This window comes from Coregonus lavaretus (genome assembly GCF_964263955.1).
Source record: "Coregonus lavaretus genome assembly, chromosome: 25".
Taxonomy (NCBI): Eukaryota; Metazoa; Chordata; class Actinopteri; order Salmoniformes; family Salmonidae; genus Coregonus; species Coregonus lavaretus.
In genome coordinates, this window is record NC_140012.1 from 31,365,759 (window position 1) to 31,387,036 (window position 21,278).

At 42.9% G+C, this 21,278-nt stretch overlaps 1 protein-coding gene across 1 annotated transcript in view; it reads left to right on the top strand.

Annotated features, from left to right (window-relative positions):
* The window catches only part of cep170aa (centrosomal protein 170Aa), a 72,681-nt gene that overhangs the window by 14,770 nt on the left and 36,633 nt on the right, over positions 1–21,278 (top strand). Inside the window, exons 2-5 of the mRNA XM_084141633.1 lie at positions 1,666–1,825; positions 13,030–13,119; positions 18,575–18,687; positions 18,912–18,966. Of these exons, the coding sequence (XP_083997759.1) occupies positions 1,721–1,825; positions 13,030–13,119; positions 18,575–18,687; positions 18,912–18,966 (363 nt within the window). The 5' untranslated portion in view covers positions 1,666–1,720. The remainder of the gene's footprint in view (positions 1–1,665; positions 1,826–13,029; positions 13,120–18,574; positions 18,688–18,911; positions 18,967–21,278) is intronic.

Sequence of the window (21,278 nt, forward strand, 5' to 3'; positions counted from 1 at the left end):
GCACCATTCTCGTAACACCCTAGACACTGTCGTGCGGGAAAGTCCAGAAGGACGGCCGTTTCTGAGATACTGGAACCGGTGCGCCTAGAACCGACGATCATACCACGCTCAAAGTTGCTTAGGTCACTAGTTTTTCCCATTCTAGCGTTCAGTTGAACAATAACTGAATGCCTTGTTGCCTGTTTATCTGCTTTATATAGCAAGCCACGGTCACGTGACTCACTGTCTGTAGGAGCGAACCATTTTCGTGAACAGGCCTAATAAACTGGTCACTGAGTGTATGTGATTGTAGACAAATGTAACCAAGGTTTTAAATTATTATGTTTTAGTCAAATATTATATTTGTTTGGGCTTCTTGCGGTCAATTTGCAGTCTAAACATTACTTGTAATTATTTTCCAGCCCCCTGATCATCCTCTCAATATAAAATAATCCCGTGGCTGAATCTAGTTGATGATCCGTGGTTTACATGCTAATCTGTAAACGGACAAAATATAATCTGTTCTTAAATTCTGCAAACACTCTGACGTGGGAGAGGCACTCATAACTCAGACACAATATGACAGTGCATGTTGTCGTAATAATACACCATTCACGTGTGCACGGGGGGGACTATGAGGGATTGTTTTAGCACCCAAGAGCACAATACAATATTTGGCAGAGCAGGAGAACAGTGTCTCTTCTCCAAGTCCTTGTTTGTGTATGGCAACAAGCCATGTGGATCCAAAACATGAAGTGTGTAGAGGGACTGTCACGTTGTCACGGCCACTTGGCTCTTGTTTCAATGCCTTTGTTTATATTCATGCATGCATGAAAAAAGGATTTTGGTCTTGCTGCGCTCATTGTATTAGCCCTTCGTGCAGCATTGCCTCATTGCCTACCACCAGAAATGTGTGTGCATGCCAAATCTTAAAGTTTGACTTTGAGGATTATTGAATGAGCATTTATTAAGTAGAGTTACTTAAGAGATCTGAGAAGTAACAGTTTAGCTCCTTAATCTGTGTTTAATCTATCCTCTGACATTAGTTGGCATGGCACGGTTGCAAAATGGCACTGAACTCCTCCAGCTTCTGGTGTCAACATGCAACACTCTGTAGCCTCACATTTCTATTTAAACAAGCAGTTAAATGCAGCGTATTGGAGTACGGAACTAACAGCGGTATGTAGGGTACTTTTTCCATAGCCATGGTAAATTGAATATGTTTCACGGTGTTGTGACTTTCAAGAGGTTATGGAGGAGGAGGTTTGTACGTCATGCAGTTATGCTGCTTGATTATTTTCTCCGGCCATGAGCAGTTGGAACTTGGAACTGCTCCGTCTGACCTCCATTTCAGCCCAACAGAAGAAAAAAAACATCTTGGGGTGGGTTGCTCACACTCAGCCAAGATTCTTACATCACTTCCTGTAGCATCTGGCAATGATCAGGGCCAGCCAGGGCAGACACAGCTAGGGAGGATGTAGCTTTCCCAGACTGACCTAGCGCCCGTCAACACACAGCTACTCCAGACCAGACAGCTACTCCAGATGCAATAATGTTTTTAAGAAGAGCTGTTTTGTATATACATTTAACTTCTTATTTCTTTCCGCTATCACTCTTTTTCCACCCCTCTCTCTCCCCACTCCTTCTCTTCCTCATCCACCTTGTCTTTCCTTCTCTCCCTCTCAGGATGACGTAGGGTTGGAGGTGGGAGTGAGTAGCATCGAGCTGTAGCAGAGCAGAGATGAGTCTCACATCATGGTTCCTGGTGAGCAGCGGGGGCACTCGCCACCGTCTGCCCCGGGAGATGATCTTCGTCGGCCGAGACGACTGCGAGCTCATGCTGCAGGTGAGCACAGCTCCAACTGCTAGAACACAACATGATTCAACACAACACAACACCAGTCACTGTAGACATAGATCATACCTGAATTAATGACTACTTGGTATTCACAGACTGTTTACTGAAAGTATCATAGTCTTTTATTATTTTTCTCCTTTATATGCTAGCGCCCAGGGGTGATCTCACCATTTTGATAAACATTGATACGGTGGGTGGGGGCTGTATCTAAGGAAACACCATGCAACATAATCAGACAATGGCAATATGATATATCCACAGGCACCCTGGTTTAAACACACAACTTCCTTTGTTTTTAGTGGAGCTGTTGGTGTTTCCAGAGGCTACGCCTGGAGCAGCTAAGCAGGCTGCTGCCGCTGTGAAAGTGATAGGGCTGAGAGCACCTTCTGTGTGAAAAAAATAAAATATGTATGCACTCACTAACTGTAAGTCGCTCTGGATAAGAGCGTCTGCTAAATGACTAAAATGTAAATGTAAATGTATATCACACACACAACCTCTAACCCCTGGGGATTAGGTCATGTGAACACAGCTAGTAACCCTTATGTTGCATGGTTTTTAGGAGGAAGGGAATGCATCAAGCTCACTGCCTTTTGGACAACCCTGTTGTTCAGTTTAAATGTGATATGTACATTTTTACAATGCTATTTTACAAAGCTTGTATCTCCTGAGGATAATGTATCTGAGCTTTGCAAGTTTTGATATTTATATCAAGTTTAAATATTTAATTTATACATGAATAGCTGTGTTATTCTTAATACTATTTTATCTAGGGTCTCATTTTACCACCCCACAGAGTACCAGGCCTGACATCTAGGCAGGACTCAGCAGAGTACCAGGCCTGACATCTAGGCAGGACTCAGCAGAGTACCAGGCCTGACATCTGAGCAGGGCTCAGCAGGGGGTGTCTTCCCAGAAGCCCTCCCAGAAAACTGTCAGAACCTGAATATTCACATGAAACCTGATTATATAACCTCCTATCCCCTTCTTTATTCTGCCTCTGTGGTTCTGTGTTGTTACATTGCCTCAAGAGGTAATTCAGACAATTGGAGAATTGTGAGCCACTAACCTCACATAGACCTGCATTTGTTGTTATTACAGAAGTCAATACAACACTACAGTAGTAATAGTATAAAGACTGATAGTAACTGAATGGGCTTTGTTTAGGAGTACTCAGGGAGGGCATGCTGCATGGGAATGGTAGTCTACCTCACTCTGGGCACAGTGTGTGTGTGTGTGTGTGTGTGTGTGTGTGTGTGTGTGTGTGTGTGTGTGTGTGTGTGTGTGTGTGTATGTGTGCGTGCGTGTGTCCACGCATGCATGTGTGTAAGAGAGAATGTCCCAGACAGAGATATTTATAGAAAGTGGGGCAGATACCTCCTGAGTTAGATCTATCCTGACTGAACGGGCTCCATAGGAAGTAGAGTGGCTGCTGCATTGCCAAGTGTGGAGCAGAGAATGGGTGTGGTGTAGCAACAGTATATCATATACTACTTATGCGCAAACGGCTCAATTAAATCAGTATCGCGGAAGATTCAATCCGTGGTATAGCGCGATTTAAATTTAAAGGCAATGTTCCCATGTTCGCAGAGATTGCATTCACAGTACGCGCTGCATATTTCGTCTCAATCAGAAATTACCTTTACATTTCAATCGCGCTACAGCACGGATCTTGAACGCTATGGTTTGAATCTAGGCCTTAGACATAGGTTTCAAAGCAACAGCAATGGTAGTAAAACGAATTGGTAAACCTATTGGTTGTAGAATAATCCTTCAAAAAGTGTCACAGTACAATGATACAAATGTACTTTCTGTGCTCCTTGATGTCAACTCTGTGAATCTAACTAAATTAGACTTTCCACGCCAACTTAAGTAGTTGATTACTCACTGGTCAGGTTTGCTTAGTGCCTGTCCCTTTTTCAGCAAGGCTCTGGCCCCTGACTCTGTACAACGAGTACATGTATTTTAAAGTAACTGAATTGTACTGTATGTGTGGCAATACTGACAGTGCTTCAGTCCTTAACAGTGATGTAGCTAGTGGTAAAATAAAATTGGTGGGTAAACTCTGATCACCGGTCACAGTGAAAAAAGTAACGCTCCCTATACAGTGAGTTTTTGATCCCCAGCTGATTTTGTACGTTTTCCCACTAACAAAGACATGATCAGTCTATAATTTTAATGATAGGTTTATTTGAACAGTGAGAGACAGAATAACAACAAAAAAATCCAGAAAAAGGCATGTCAAAAATGTTATAAATTGATTTGCATTTTAATGAGGGAAATAAGTACATGACTTAGTACTTGGTGGCAAAACCCTTGTTGGCAATCACAGAGGTCAGACGTTTCTTGTAGTTGGCCAACAGGTTGCCACACATCTCAGGAGGGATTTTGTCCCACTCCTTTTTGCTGACGTTTGGCAACTCGAACCTTCAGCTCCCTCCACAGATTTTCTATGGGATTAAGGTCTGGAGACTGGCTAGGCCACTCCAGGACCTTAATGTGCTTTTTCTTGAGCCACTCCTTTGTTGCCTTGGCCGTGTGTTTTGGGTCATTGTCATGCTGGAATACCCATCCACGACCCATTTTCAATGCCCTGGCTGAGGGAAGGAGGTTTCTCACCCAAGATTTGACGGTACATGGCCCCGTCCATCGTCCCTTTGATGCGGTGAAGTTGTCCTGTCCCCTTAGCAGAAAAACACCCCCAAAGCATAATGTTTCCACCTCCATGTTTGACGGTGGGGATGGTGTTCTTAGGGTCATAGGCAGCATTCTTCCTCCTCCAAACACGGCGAGTTGAGATGATGCCAAAGAGCTCCATTTTGGTCTCATCTGACCACAACACTTTCACCCAGTTCTCCTCTGAATCATTCAGATGTTCTGGGCTGATTCCTCACCATTCTCATGATCATTACAACTCCACGAGGTGAGATATTGCATGGAGCCCCAGGCCGAGGGAGATTGACAGTTATTTTGTGTTTCTTCCATTTGCGAATAATCGCACCAACTGTAGTCACCTTCTCACCAAGCTGCTTGGCGATGGTCTTGTAGCCCATTCCAGCCTTGTGTAGGTCTACAATCTTGTCGTCCCTGACATCCTTGGAGAGCTCTTTGGTCTTGGCCATGGTGGAGAGTTTGGAATCTGATTGATTGATTGCTTCTGTGGACAGGTGTCTTTTATACAGGGAACAAACTGAGATTAGGAGCACTCCCTTTAAGAGTGTGCTCCTAATCTCAGCTCGTTACCTGTATAAAAGACACCTGGGAGCCAGAAATCTTTCTGATTGAGAGGGGGTCAACTACTTATTTCCCTCATTAAAATGCAAATCAATTTATAACATTTTTGACATGCGTTTTTCTGGATTTTTGTTTTGTTATTCTGTCTCTCACTGTTCAAATAAACCTACCATTAAAATTATAGACTGATCATTTCTTTGTCAGTGGGCAAACGTACAAAATCAGCAGGGGATCAAATACTTTTTTCCCTCACTGTACTTTTTTTATTTATTTATTTTTTATTTCACCTTTATTTAACCAGGTAAGCCAGTTGAGAACAAGTTCTCATTTACAACTGCGACCTGGCCAAGATAAAGCAAAGCAGTGCGATAAAAACAACAACACAGAGTTACATATGGGGTAAAAAAAATTAAGTCAAACAAATACAACAGAAAATATATATACAGTGTGTGCAAATGTAGCAAGTTATGGAGGTAAGGCAATAAATAGGCTATAGTGCAAAATAATTACAATTAGTATTAACACTGGAATGCTAGATGTGCAAGAGATTACAGTGGGGGAAAAAAGTATTTAGTCAGCCACCAATTGTGCAAGTTCTCCCACTTAAAAAGATGAGAGAGGCCTGTAATTTTCATCATAGGTACACGTCAACTATGACAGACAAAATTAGAAAAAAAATCCAGAAAATCACATTGTAGGATTTTTAATGAATTTATTTGCAAATTATGGTGGAAAATAAGTATTTGGTCAATAACAAACGTTTCTCAATACTTTGTTATATACCCTTTGTTGGCAATGACACAGGTCAAACGTTTTCTGTAAGTCTTCACAAGGTTTTCACACACTGTTGCTGGTATTTTGGCCCATTCCTCCATGCAGATCTCCTCTAGAGCAGTGATGTTTTGGGGCTGTCGCTGGGCAACACGGACTTTCAACTCCCTCCAAAGATTTTCTATGGGGTTGAGATCTGGAGACTGGCTAGGCCACTCCAGGACCTTGAAATGCTTCTTACGAAGCCACTCCTTCGTTGCCCGGGCGGTGTGTTTGGGATCATTGTCATGCTGAAAGACCCAGCCACGTTTCATCTTCAATGCCCTTGCTGATGGAAGGAGGTTTTCACTCAAAATCTCACGATACATGGCCCCATTCATTCTTTCCTTTACACGGATCAGTCGTCCTGGTCCCTTTGCAGAAAAACAGCCCCAAAGCATGATGTTTCCACCCCCATGCTTCACAGTAGGTATGGTGTTCTTTGGATGCAACTCAGCATTCTTTGTCCTCCAAACACGACGAGTTGAGTTTTTACCAAAAAGTTCTATTTTGGTTTCATCTGACCATATGACATTCTCCCAATCCTCTTCTGGATCATCCAAATGCACTCTAGCAAACTTCAGACGGGCCTGGACATGTACTGGCTTAAGCAGGGGGACACGTTTTGCACTGCAGGATTTGAGTCCCTGGCGGCGTAGTGTGTTACTGATGGTAGGCTTTGTTACTTTGGTCCCAGCTCTCTGCAGGTCATTCACTAGGTCCCCCCGTGTGGTTCTGGGATTTTTGCTCACCATTCTTGTGATCATTTTGACCCCACAGGGTGAGATCTTGCGTGGAGCCCCAGATCGAGGGAGATTATCAGTGGTCTTGTATGTCTTCCATTTCCTAATAATTGCTCCCACAGTTGATTTCTTCAAACCAAGCTGCTTACCTATTGCAGATTCAGTCTTCCCAGCCTGGTGCAGGTCTACAATTTTGTTTCTGGTGTCCTTTGACAGCTCTTTGGTCTTGGCCATAGTGGAGTTTGGAGTGTGACTGTTTGAGGTTGTGGACAGGTGTCTTTTATACTGATAACAAGTTCAAACAGGTGCCATTAATACAGGTAACGAGTGGAGGACAGAGGAGCCTCTTAAAGAAGAAGTTACAGGTCTGTGAGAGCCAGAAATCTTGCTTGTTTGTAGGTGACCAAATACTTATTTTCCACCATAATTTGCAAATAAATTCATTAAAAATCCTACAATGTGATTTTCTGGAGAGAAAAAAATCTCAATTTGTCTGTCATAGTTGACGTGTACCTATGATGAAAATTACAGGCCTCTCTCATCTTTTTAAGTGGGAGAACTTGCACAATTGGTGGCTGACTAAATACTTTTTTCCCCCACTGTATGTGCAAGTAGAGATACTGGGGTGCAAAAGAGCAAAATAAATAACAATATAGGGATGAGGTAGTTGGGTGGGCTAATTTCAGATGGGCTGTGTACAGGTGCAGTGATCGGTAAGGTGCTCTGACAACTGATACTTAAAGTTAGTGAGGGAGATAAGAGTCTCCAGCTTCAGAGATTTTTGCAATTCGTTCCAGTCATTGGCAGCAGAGAACTGGAAGGAATGGCGGCCAAAGGAGGTGTTGGTTTTGGGGATGACCAGTGAGATATACCTGCTGGAACGCAGACTACGGGTGGGTGCTGCTATGGTGACCAATGAGCTAAGATAAGGCGGGGATTTGCCTAGCAGTGATTTATAGATGGCCTGGAGCCAGTGGGTTTGACGATGAACATGTAGTGAGGACCAGCCAACAAGAGCGTACAGGTCACAGTGGTGGGTAGTGTATGGGGCTTTGGAGAAAAAACGGATGGCACTGTGATAGACTTCATCCAATTTACTGAGTAGAGTGTTGGAGGCTATTTTGTAAATGACATCGCCGAAGTCAAGGATCGGTAGGATAGTCAGTTTTACGAGGGCATGTTTGGCAGCATGAGTGAAGGAGGCTTTGTTGCGAAATAGGAAGCCGATTCTAGATTTAACTTTGGATTGGAGATTCTTAATGTGAGTCTGGAAGGAGAGTTTACAGTCTAACCAGACACCTAGGTATTTGTAGTTGTCCACATACTCTAGGTCAGACCCGTCGAGAGTAGTGATTCTAGGTGGGTGGGCGTGTGCCAGCAGCGTTCGATTGAAGAGCATGCATTTAGTTTTACTAGTGTTTAAGAGCAGTTGGAGGCTACTGAAGGAGTGTTGTATGGCATTGAAGCCCGTTTGGAGGTTTGTTAACACAGTGTCCAATGAAGGGCCAGATGTATACAAAATGGTGTCGTCTGCGTAGAGGTGGATCTGAGAGTCACCAGCAGCAAGAGTGACATCATTGATATACACGGAGAAAAGAGTCGGCCCAAGAATTGAACCCTGTGGCACCCCCATAGAGACTGCCATAGGTCCAGACAACAGGCCCTCTGATTTGACACACTTACAATGCATTTTTCTGTTGGGCAAAAATAAAAGGTGGATATACTGTGTTTACTTGCGTTTACCCTCCACTATACCACTGCTCCTTAACTCTGAGACACTTGAAACCCTGGCTTCACATACACTTTCTTGGAGACACAAATCAAGTCCTCCTTCAACCTCAGCAATCCTCAGTTTGTCTCTGTCTACTAATGAGTCATTAAGCAGCAGGTCATTATTAATACATCAGCACATCCCCAATAGAAGTTATAAGTTACCATGCTAAATGGCTTCTAAAGAACAAACAGTTCAGAGTGCCAACAAGATACTTAAAAGTTTTACTGCTGAAATCAGCATTGTTGGAATGAAAGGAACTAGGAGGCTGTCTTTTAAACAGGATCCTCTTTTCTTGTGTGGGTCTCTCTGATGACCTGGGGGAAAGAGAAGAGTTGGTACTTTGTTTAGTGTGAGTCTGCCAACGGAAAATACGCCTAGAGGTCTGGGCCATGTGACTGTTGTCACATGGGTATCTCAGCAATGTACAGATTTAAGATCCGTTGCATGGCTTCCCAACGCAAGGGTATCAGACTCAAATCTGGACCACTCCCAACTAGGCCTCTTGTAGTTAGTAACAGTCAAATAATGTTTATGTTTGAAATGATTTATTCCATGAAGGAAACAGTCTCTCATGCTCTGTTCTCTACAATACTGTATATACAGTATGCTATCTACAGTAGGCTTATGTGAGTGTGAATGGCATGTTTTATTTCTCACTTATATATAACAAGTAATTTTCACCATGACACTTAGTTACTTCAAATGCATGATTTAATAGACAGTCCCTCTCCCTTCATTCTCCTGAATCACATAGCATGTTTTCATGCTCTGAACAGAGATGGAAAAGACAAGACTCCAGTAGACGTATGTGTGGGTGCTTTAGCTTTCTGTGTCTGTATGGATGCTCGATATGGCTCGTCTCCTCTGCAGTGTGGGAACTGGGAGATACTGTTCTATTGTAGGTGGGCTGGATCTCTACCACAGAGTCAGGCCAGATCAAACGAGCCCTGTTATCAGACATGCAGTGTGGCACACAGAGATTAGGTGCATGGGATTGGAGATGAAGCTCCCAGCAGGCCACCTCTCTCTTTCTCTCACTTCAGGGGGGAATCTTAATTTGAGATCTGTGCACTTACAGTAAGTTGACGTTTGTGTAAATCGTGCATTGATGTCAATGGAAGATTTGTGTGAAGTTAGGATATCTGTCACACATCGCTTAGCCATGCCGGCAGTAAAACATATAAACATGCAAACATACACACTTATTTCCTTACCGCTTCGAAACGGACTGGTATTCAAAACAGACAATATTACTCAGACCTAGGCTACTTGGCATGGAGCGATATCAGAAAAGTCTTATCTCTATACTGTACTGTATGGGTCTAGTCCCTGTGCTGTGGTATGTACTGTGTCACAGACACTAGTCTCCTGGTCTAATCTGGTTTGATCACAAACCTAATCTACAGGGGAAGGTTTGCCCTCAACAAATGTGTATATGGAATCAGAATACAGTATCTGCTCTGTGCAAGAATTCTCCATGTGTCCTTTATCCATTGTCCTATCATTTTCTAAATGTCATGACTCATGACAATTTGAATTATGAGTGGAATTTGGCATTGCATTTTTTTGTTTGTTTAGTGTACATCCCTGATCCATTCTCTAAAGTTTGCAATATCTAGATGTTTCAAATAAATCAAACTCTAAAGAGCTGATAGGGCGCTCTCTGGAGATGGCAATAAATCTATACTATCTATCTCTCTTCCTCCCTCCACTTCCCCTTACATATTGTGTTGTGTGTGTGTGTGTTTGTGCGTCCATCTCTGTCTGTTTGAGAATAATACAGGGCCGAACTGTGTTATAAAAAAGGGCGGCAGGTAGCCTAGCAGTTAGAGCGTTGGGCCAGTAACCGAAAGGTTGCTGGTTCGGATATCCGAGTCGGCAAGGTGAAGAATCTGTTGATGTGCCCTTGAGCAAGGCACTTAACTCGAATTTGCTCCAGGGGTACGGTACTAGTGGAGAATAAACTGGATGATCTCCGTTCGAGACTATCCTACCAACGGGACATTAAAAACTGTAATATCTTATGTTTCACCGACGACATGGATAATATACAGTTGGCTGGGTTTTCCGTGCATCGGCAGGACAGAACAGCTACATCTGGTAAGACGATGGTTGGGAGTGTGTGTCTATTTTTCAATAGCAGCTGGATGTATAATATTAAGAAAGTCTTGAGGTATTGCTCGCCTGAGGTAGAGTATCTCATGATAAGCTGTAGACCACACTATCTACCAAGAGTGTTTTCATCTATATTTTTCGTAGCCATCTATTTACCACCACAAACCGATGCTGGCACTAAGGCCGCACTCAACAAGCTGTATAAGACCATAAGCAAACAACAAAATGCTCATCCAGAAGCGGCGCTGCTAGTGGCCAGGGACTTTAATGCAGGCAAAATTAAATCAGTTTTACCTCATATCTACCAGCATGTCACATGTGCAACCAGAGGGAAAAAAAACACTACACCACCTTTACTCCACACACAGAGACGCATACAAAGCTCTCCCTCGCCCTCCATTTGGCAAATCTGACCATAATTATGTCCTCCTGATTCCTGCTTACAAGCAAAAACTAAAGCAGGAAGTACCAGTGACTCACTCAATACGGAAGTGGTCAGATGACACGGATGCTAGGCTACAGGACTGTTTTGCTAGCACAGACTGGAATATGTCCTAGGATTCATCCAATGGCATTGAGGAGTATACCACCTCAGTCACCGGCTTCATCAATAAGTGCATCGACGACGTCATCCCCACAGTGACCGTACGTACAAATCCCAACCAGAAGCCATGGATTACAGGCAACATCCGCACCGAGCTAAAGGCTAGGAGCAGGACACTAATCCGGACGTGTATAAGAAATCCCGCTATGCCCTCAGACGAACCATCAAATAGGCAAAGCGTCAAAACAGGACTAAGATTGAATCCTACTACACCAGCTCTGACCCTCGTCGGATGCGTTAGGCCTTGCAAACTATTACAGACTACAAAGGGAAACCCAGCCGCGAGCTGCCCAGTGACGCGAGCCTACCAGACGAGCTAAATGCCTTTTATGCTCGCTTCGAGGCAAGCAACACTGAAGCATGCATGAGAGCAACAGTTGTTCCGGAAGACTGAGTGATCACGCTCTCCGTAACCGATGTGAGCAAGACCTTTAAACAGGTCAACATTCACAAGGCTGTGGGGCCAGACGGATTACCAGGACGTGTACTCAGAGCATGCGCGGACAAACTGGCAAGTGTCTTCACTGACATTAAAAACCTCTCCCTGACCGAGTCAGTAATACCTACATGTTTCAAGCAGACCACCATAGTCCCTGTGCCAAAGAAAGCGAAGGTAACCTGCCTAAATGACTACCGCCCCGTAGCACTCACGTCGGTAGCCATGAAGTGCTTTGAAAGGCTGGTCATGGCTCACATCAACACCATCATCCTGGAAAACCTAGACCCACTCCAATTCGCATACCGCCCCAACAGATCCACAGATGACGCAATCTCAATCGCACTCCACACTGCCCTTTCCCACCTGGACAAAAGGAACACCTATGTGAGAATGCTGTTCATTGACTACAGCTCAGCGTTCAACACCATAGTGCTCACAAACCTCATCACTAAGCTAAGGACCCTGGGACTAAACACCTCCCTCTGCAACTGGATCCTGGACTTCCTGACGGGCCGCCCCCAGGTGGTAAGGGTAGGCAACAACACATCTGCCACGCTGATCCTCAACACGGTTCCTTGGTGTCCACATCACCAACAAACTATCATGGTCCAAACACACCAAGACAGTCGTGAAGAGGGCACGACAACACCTTTTCCCACTCAGGAGAATGAAAAGATTTGGCATGGGTCCCCAGATCCTCAAAAAGTTATACAGCTGCACCATTGAGAGCATCCTGACCGGTTGCATCACCGCCTGGTATGGCAACTGCTCGGTATCCGACCCTAAGGCGCTACAGAAGGTAGTGTGTACGGCCCAGGACATCACTGGGGCCAAGCTTCCTGCCATCCAGGACCTAAATACTAGGCGGTGTCAGAGGAAGGCCCAAGAAATTGTCAAAGACTCCAGTCACTCAAGTCATAGACTGTTCTATCTGCTACTGCACGGCAAGCGGTACCGGAGCGCCAAGTCTAGGTCCAAAAGACTCCTTAACAGCTTCTACCCCCAAGCCATAAAACTGCTGAACTATTAATCAATTGGCCACCCAGACTATTTACATTGAACAACCCCCCCCCCCTTTTGTTTTTACACTGCTGCTACTCGTTGTTTATTATCTATACATAGTCACTTTACCCCTACCTCCATGTACAAATTACCTCCACTAACCTGTACCCGCACACATTGACTCGGTACCGGTATATATATATAGATATATATATTTAAAAAAAAGTATTATAAATGGAAATATACAGTACATACCTCTGTGTTACAAAAATGTAATCTGACCTCAAAGCACAATTGTGTTAACAATGCATGTTATTCCTCCTTCAAACACTGACATTGCTGCATGGTTGGATGTTGAAACTATCATGCACACTCTGTTATCTCATGTCAAAAATATTTCAAGTTCAGCATTGATGTCAAGTTACCATCTAACAATGTATAACACCATTACTGTTGTGTTTGTGTTTACAGTCGCGGAGTGTTGACAAGCAGCATGCAGTCATCAACTATGAGTTGACCAGCGATGAGCACAAAGTCAAGGACCTGGGCAGCCTGAACGGGGTGAGTGAGGGCAGGGGAGGGGAGGAGAAGATATGTAAAAGGGTCAGAGGTCAGGGGTTAAAGGGAAATTTCACTGCGGCTCTATTTCACTATATATGTCCATTAATATGTTATTAACATATCATATGTGTCATAAAAAAATTGCATTTCCTCACTACACGCAAATATGAGCGTTTCTGCATCTCAACGGTAGAAACGGGCCAGCTACATTTTCTGGCTGTAAGCAAATCATAATATCCAGAATTCATAGCGATTTCAGGACGTAGTACCACCCCTTGGAGGTGTATCCAGTTGATGTGAGAAATATCAAAATGTCTGTGTTTGTAGCCAGCACTTTCAGCCAGAGGATTTCGAAACGGAACTGAAGTCTCAACTCATGGGTTTGCCATGTCATCGAATGTTGAAAAGTGATGCTATTCCATTGATTTTCCCCTTCACTTCAAAGAGGAAGGCATCCAATCAGCCAACATCAGAGCAGCAGTAAAGAAGTCAAGGTGAGGTAAGGTAGCTAACGATCCCTAGCTAACTAGCTAGATAGCATCGAACTACATTTGTTTATCTAAACCAAAATCTAGATAGCTAGCTTTCATAATACGCTGGCTAGACATTCCAAAGCATATCAATGTAATTAGCCAGCTTCTAAATATTTCCATGACTCCATGATGAGCAAATACATATACTGGAGCTAGGCATAAACATGGTCCGTGTCTTGTTGTCATAGTTGGTGTGTTTACAAGTACTGTAGGCTGCAACTTCTACTGTAGTTTTCTCTGTATTATGGAGGCTTAGTTGATTGTTCCTGCAAGGTTTGAAGTCTAAATAGGAGAAAATGAGGTATTAGTAAGGAGGAGATAGTGTGGGTGACTGACTGGTGTCTGTTGGGGGTGGGTATTGTGTGTGAAGGTTAGTATGCATGATCTATTGACATGAGGGGGGTGGGTGAATATAATAACTTGTTTAAGTGTGTATTGATGGAGAAAAAGTTGTAAAATGTTGGCTAATCACTGACTACTGTGTGTTCTTCAGACTAATCCTACTGCTGATGACAATGACCTTGAGACCAGCTTTAGTAGTACAGAGCCTGTAGACCCATTGGATGAAAGCTTTCAGCCTGCAATAAGCTCAAGCTCAACATGATCTGACTTTGAAACAAGCCAGGACAGCCAAAGTTATTTATGAAAGCACAATATTCTCTTGAGAAAACAAAATTACCAATACACTAAACTATCTACAAGACAAGTGCTCCTCAAACGTTTCACACCCTTGCAGTCAGTTCTTTGGCATGGGGAGAGGGGCTGTTAGTATACTCTTCTAGCCTATGCACTCTATTGCTGGCAGTGCTTGTCTACTCAACAGCACAACTGTAAGTGCTCATACACAACAATACACGACTAGACTGTCTACAAGTCAAGCTCCCCTTACATTTTTCACATCTTTGCTAACAGCCTATCTCAATGCCCCATTATTGACTCTGAGTGTAACAAAACACATACCAGTCTACTGTACCATTTTTTGTTTTCAGATGAACATAGTTTATTGTATGGTTACACATCCTCATGATCAGTCTTCATGTATTACACATCCTCATGATCAGTCTTCATGTCTTTCCAGGAGACTTGCAGTACAAACAAATCTTCTGCAAGAGGTCGAAGCAGTGGGTGGTGAAGAAAGTGTACGAGAGGCTTGTCCACCTGACTGTGGAGTGCAGAAAGGACCAGACGGTTGTCTACAAGGAGCCGGAGTCACAGCCCCCCAAACCCAACATCCCTGCCAACATCACCACAGCGCAAAAGCCTGCCAAACCAGCTGCCAGTACCCAACACTAGAAGAGGTTCACCAGCTGAAGAACATTCTAGAACCTGCCTGGAACATTCACCATATTCAGTTAGACTGATGTTGTAGTATAATATAGAATGTCTAGTATGCTCACAACTGCATTGTGGTATTTAGTGCTAGCTGTTGTACATACAGTATGCATATAATGGTGTTTTATAGTTTTTACAACTGTACTGACAAGTGACTAAATTATTCCAGCTGCATCAGAAACCAATAAAGAGTTGACTTCAACTTCTGGATCAATTTATTGTGATATTCATGAAATGTATTTGGATAAACTAGCTTCAGTCTTACTGCTAAAACAAATGATGCAGGGAGTTGGTGTAGCATTTAAACTTAAATTTGTTGGCAAGTAAACATGTTTCAATAAAACAGTAGATTAGTCTGTCAATATAGCAAATAAGTAGACATGGCTTGTATTCAAGACAAAGTTTATTTGCTCTGGAGACCGAGGTGAGTTTACACAGCAGTATGCAGGAACAGTTATGGCAATGTATGACATATATAGTAGAAGAAAAATATACCACCAACGCTTATAATAGATACTACAGTTCTACAAAGGGAATACTTGCATATGGTGTGTTTGGGTGATGCAGTGAGGTGTTCGGAGTCACTTTGATACAAGGGGAGATTGTTGTTATGGGACCTTTCACATCTCTTCAGAGTTATCAACTTTGTATCCAAGCGGTATCGTCTTTGAGAGAAATATGAAAACGCTATTACACATTCATGGGAAATCATTGTGTACTGTCTGTATTCCTACTGTAGCAGCATGGTGTAGAATATGAGACATCTCACAGACACGTTAGCTAGCTAGCTGGCTAGCTACAACACACAGGTATAGTTACTCCAAGACTAATATGAGTCATAAAGCCAAAGTCATTCCTTTACTCTCCACCATCATCATCAAAACATTTCTCAAATTTTGCTCCTAATGAGAGGCACTGAGGCTAGCTAGGCTAGTTAGCTAGCTAGCTATAACATCAGACTACCATACATTTTAGGTATTGCAAATACACAGCTAGCTAGCTAAACTTGGCTAGCTTGCCTTGTAGTGGTACTAGCAAGTACTGTTATGGCCGAAACGTTCACCAAATTGTACTGTACTGAAAAACACTGCCTCGTGTAAAAAGATAACTTATATTGTTAGCTAGATACTGACAGCAAAACAACTTATTCATTTGTAATTTGCCCTCCTGAGTCCCGGTCCAGCTGGTCTAGGCTGCCACCGGTGCTTGCTGGTCTCGCAATTATTTTTCTCGCTGTCTCAACTCCTCTTCAGTGTATTCCAGCTCAAAGAAACAGGGCTGTATGTTCCTATGTAAAAGAACATCAAAAAAGGTTTTGTCATCCTGCTCATCTTGGAAAGAGGAATCATCAGAAGCAACCATTGTAGCTAATTCTTTTTGCAATCTCGGATAGACGGTAACATAGCTCCTATGAACCTGTAAACTATTCTGTAGTCTTTACAAAGCCAGGAAAATGAGTCAACCTAAATATCCTGCAATGGCCTGGCAGATAGGAACATTGTTGAGACGAGTCCAATGGCTTTATTGAACAAGGACAACCATATCTACTAGCTGCTAGCTTGATCGTGCAATCGGCGAAACACAAAGGCCACAATAATTGCTACAAAACATGAATGCATTCATTTTTAGATCAGACAGCAGGCACAATCAACCAATGACGTCATTGGTTGAACTCTCCCAGGGCGAAAATAAAAAAATACAGCTATAGTGCATAATTATGTCTGAAACACCGTCTCATCATTCATAATTATGTAGGGAGACAGGAAAACACCCCAAATAGTGTCTAGCGGTGAAGTTTCCCTTTAAGTGCTTCATCTCTAGGCTAATATTTGCTCCAGCTTTGACTTGAGCGGAATTGACAGGGCTGGGTGTAATACCTCACCCGTAAATGTGTGTCGCCTCCCGAGTGGCGCAGCAGTCTAAGGCACTGCATCGCAGTGCATGAGGTGTCACTACAGACCCGGGTTCGATCCCAGGCGACCCGGGTTCGAGCCCAGGCTGTGTCACAGCCGGCCGGCGCACAATTGGCCCAGTGTCGTCCGGGTAAGGGAGGGCTTGGCCGGCCGGGATTTCCTTGTCCTATCGCGCTCTAGCGACTCCTTGTGGCGGGCAGGTCGCCAGCTGGACGGTGTTTCCTCTGACACATTGGTGCGGCTGGCTTCCGGTTTAAACAAGCAGTGTGTCAAGAAGCAGTGCGGCTTGGCAGGGTCATGTTTCTGAGGACGCATGACTCTCGACCTTCGCCTCTCCCAAATCCGTAGGGGAGTTGCAGCGATGGGACAAGACTGTAACTACCAATTGGGGAGAAAAAGGTGTAAAAGTACAAAAAATATATATATATATTTGTGTCACATGGCATTAACAGAATGTATTCTCAAATGATGTGCCCCTATTCTACACCATAAGCTTTTCACGGCAGAGTAAAACCATGTTGAAGTGCTCTTCCCACCACATGGTGTGAGAAATGTGTTAGTTAGTTCTAGTTCTGCTGATGGCTCAGTGTGTAACTCACTCAGTGTGTAGGCTAACCCACTAGCTTGGAACCACTGTGACACATTATCTCAGGCAGGAAGCTGAAGTCATAACCTCTTCCTCCTGAATCATGCACCAGCATTCCTCCCCCGCTGTCCAAGGGCCCGTGGCGACAGGAAGTAGCATTCCATCCCATGCTGGGCCAATCAGAGCCTGACTGCTGAATGACCTGCACATCTTGCTCATCTTTAGGATAGATCTTGAATCATAAGGAAAGTCAGCGGTATTACTTATTATGTGTATACTCAATCTGTCCAGGACACTGTTCTGATCAATCCTGATAACAACAACAGTCATAACTGCATCTCCTAAATAGACATTGTAACAACCTCTAAGCAAAGATTTCAATTACCCAATTTAACCCTACTTCGCTTTTAGAGTAGAGTGTGATTTCTAGTTCTAGATGAAGGACCCAGATAGGAAAAATGACTTCTTGTCCCCTTCATCAAGTTCTGTTACACTATTTAGAGGTCAGACAGAGACAGACACAGAGTCAGTCTCAGGAAGCTTAATCAGTGTCAGTGATGATTGAAAATGTTTGGTCAGTGAGGCCAGAGATGCTAGTGTTTTCCTGGCTCTGCTCTGCACCCACCATCTGATATACCTTCCATAAACAGACCACATCAGCTGATTCAACGATGTCTCTGGCTGCAGTGGGACATTTTTAACATCACCTGAGTATTTAAAGAGCCGTCTTTCCTTTTATAATGTCACTATGGCTGGTTCTTATGGGGGGATTGGAGATACCTGCAAGAAAACCAGAAATCCCATTTACTTAAGATTTTTACAATCCTGATCTAATACAACCCTGATTCAATTTCCAGCCATCACCTTTTTACTTTACGTTTGTGATGATTTGTATCTGAGAATGAAAGGTGATATGATTGTATTCTGGGTTAAGTGTTGCCTGAAATTAAGTGTGCTGGGAACAGTTTCCCTTAATTCATTATGTATTTACCCGTGGGGATTTTAAGCAATGAGAACTGGGCTAGCATGCCTTGCACTGGAGAGAGTCGGAGCGCAGTGAATGAGGTTTTCTCTCTTTTCTCTCCACACAGACATTTGTGAATGATGTCCGAATCCAAGAGCAGATGTATATCACTTTGAAGATTGATGACAAATTAAGGTTTGGATATGATATCCTTTCAATCATTCCGTCGTTACAACCTTAGTGACACAACAGTACTGCAATCCAAAAAAACATGAAGCATCTGTTCATTTAATTGCTCTCGTCCCACTGATCATTTGTCAAGCTCTATAGTTTTTAAGTGTCAAGCTGTCATTCACTCAATTGTGGTTTCGGCCTTGAATGACTGTTGTGTGTGTATAATGAAGTGGCTGTGAGGATAGATGCAAACAGTGTGAAAGTGTCTTTCCTTAACCTGTCTCACATACCAACCTGTTCACGGTGGTGCGAGGGGAGATGACTGTCCCAGACGAGGCTCTGCAGGTAAGACACTTCCCGCGTCGCTGAACTCCAGACACAACACACAATACACAATACACAATACACAATACACAACACACAACACACAACCCTTCACATGTTAAAATAACATCAAATTGATCAGAAATACAGTGTAGACATTGTTGTAAATGGCTATTGAGCTGGAAACGGCTGATTTTTAATGGAATATCTACATAGGCGTACAGAGGCCCATTATCAGCAACCATCAGTCCTGTGTTCCAATGGCACGTTGTGTTTGCTAATCCAAGTTTATAATTTAAAAAGGCTAATTCATTAAATAGTATCCGCAAAACACCAGTCTCAATGTCAACAGTGAAGAGGCGACTCCGTGATGCTGACCTAGGCAGAGTTGCAAAGAAATAGTCCAGTGTTCTTTTGCCCATCTTTTCTTTTTATTGGCCAGTCTGAGATATGGCTTTTTCTTTGCAACTCTGCCTAGATGGTCAGCATCCCGGAGTCGCCTCTTCACTGTTGACGTTGAGACCGGTGTTTTGCAGGTACTATTTAATGTAGCTGCCAGTTGAGGACCTGTGAGGCGTCTGTTTCTCAAACTAGACACTCTAATGTATTTGTCCTCTTGCTCAGTTGTGCACCGGGGCCTCCCACGCCTCTTTCTATTCTGGTTAGAGCCAGTTTGCGCTGTTCTGTGAAGGGAGTAGTACACAGCGTTGTACGAGATCTTCAATTTCTTGGCAATTTCTCGCATGGAATAGCCTTCATTTCACAGAACAAGAATAGACTGACGAGTTTCAGAAGAAAGTTCTTTGTTTCTGGCCATTTTGATCCTGTAATCGAACCCACAATTGCTGATACTCCAGATACTCAACTAGTCTCAAGAAGGCCAGTTTTTTTTATCAGCGCAACAGTTTTCAGCTGTGTTAACATAATTGCAAAAGGGTTTTCTAATGATCAATTAGCCTTTTAAAATGATAAACTTGGATTAGCAAACACAACATGCCATTGGAACACAGGACTGATGGCTGCTGATAATGGGCCTCTGTAGGCCTATGTAGATATTCCATTAAAAATCAGCCGTTTCCAGCTACAATAGCCATTTACAACATTAACAATGTCTACACTGTATTTCTGATTAATTTAATGCTATTTTAAGGGACAAAATAATTGCTTTTCTTTCGAAAAGAAGGACATTTCTAAGTGACCCCAAACTTTTGAACGGTAGTGTACATGTACAGTGCCTTCAGAAAGTATTCACACCCCTTGACTTCTTCCACATTTTGTTGTGTTACAGCCTCAATTTAAAATTGATTAAATTGAGATTTTTTTTGTCACTGGCATACACACAATACCACATAATGTCAAAGTGGAATTATGTTTTTCAATTTTTTAAAACTAATTAATAAAAAATGTCAAGCTGAAAAGTCTTGAGTCAATAAGTATTCAACCCCTTTGTTATGGCGAGCCTAAACAAGTTCAGGAGTAAAGATTAGCTTAACAAGTCACAATATAAGTTGCATGGACTCACTCTGTGTGCATTAATAGTGTTTAACATGATTTTTGAATGACTACCTCATCTCTGTACCCCACACATAGAATTATCTGTAAGGTCCCTCAGTCGAGCAGTGAATTTCAAACACAGATTCAACCACAAAGACCAGGGACGTTTTCCACTGCCTCGCAAAGAATGATACCTATTGGTAGATGGGTAAAAATAAAAAAAAGCAGACATTGAATATCCCTTTGAGTATGGTGAAGTTATTAATTACACTTTGGATGGTGTATCAATACACCCAGTCACTACAAAGATACAGGCGTCCTTCCTAACTCAGTTGTCAGAGAGGAAGGAAACCGCTCAGGGATTTCATGATAAGGCCAATGGTGACTTTAAAACAGTTACAGAGTTTAATGGCTATGATAGGAGAAAACTGAGGATGGATCAACAACATTGTACAGTGGGGAAAAAAAGTATTTAGTCAGCCACCAATTGTGCAAGTTCTCCCACTTAAAAAGATGAGAGAGGCCTGCAATTTTCATCATAGGTACACGTCAACTATGACAGACATATTGAGATTTTTCTTCTCCAGAAAATCACATTGTAGGATTTTTTATGAATTTATTAGCAAATTATGGTGGAAAATAAATATTTGGTCACCTACAAACAAGCAAGATTTCTGGCTCTCACAGACCTGTAACTTCTTCTTTAAGAGGCTCCTCTGTCCTCCACTCGTTACCTGTATTAATGGCACCTGTTTGAACTTGTTATCAGTATAAAAGACACCTGTCCACAACCTCAAACAGTCACACTCCAAACTCCACTATGGCCAAGACCAAAGAGC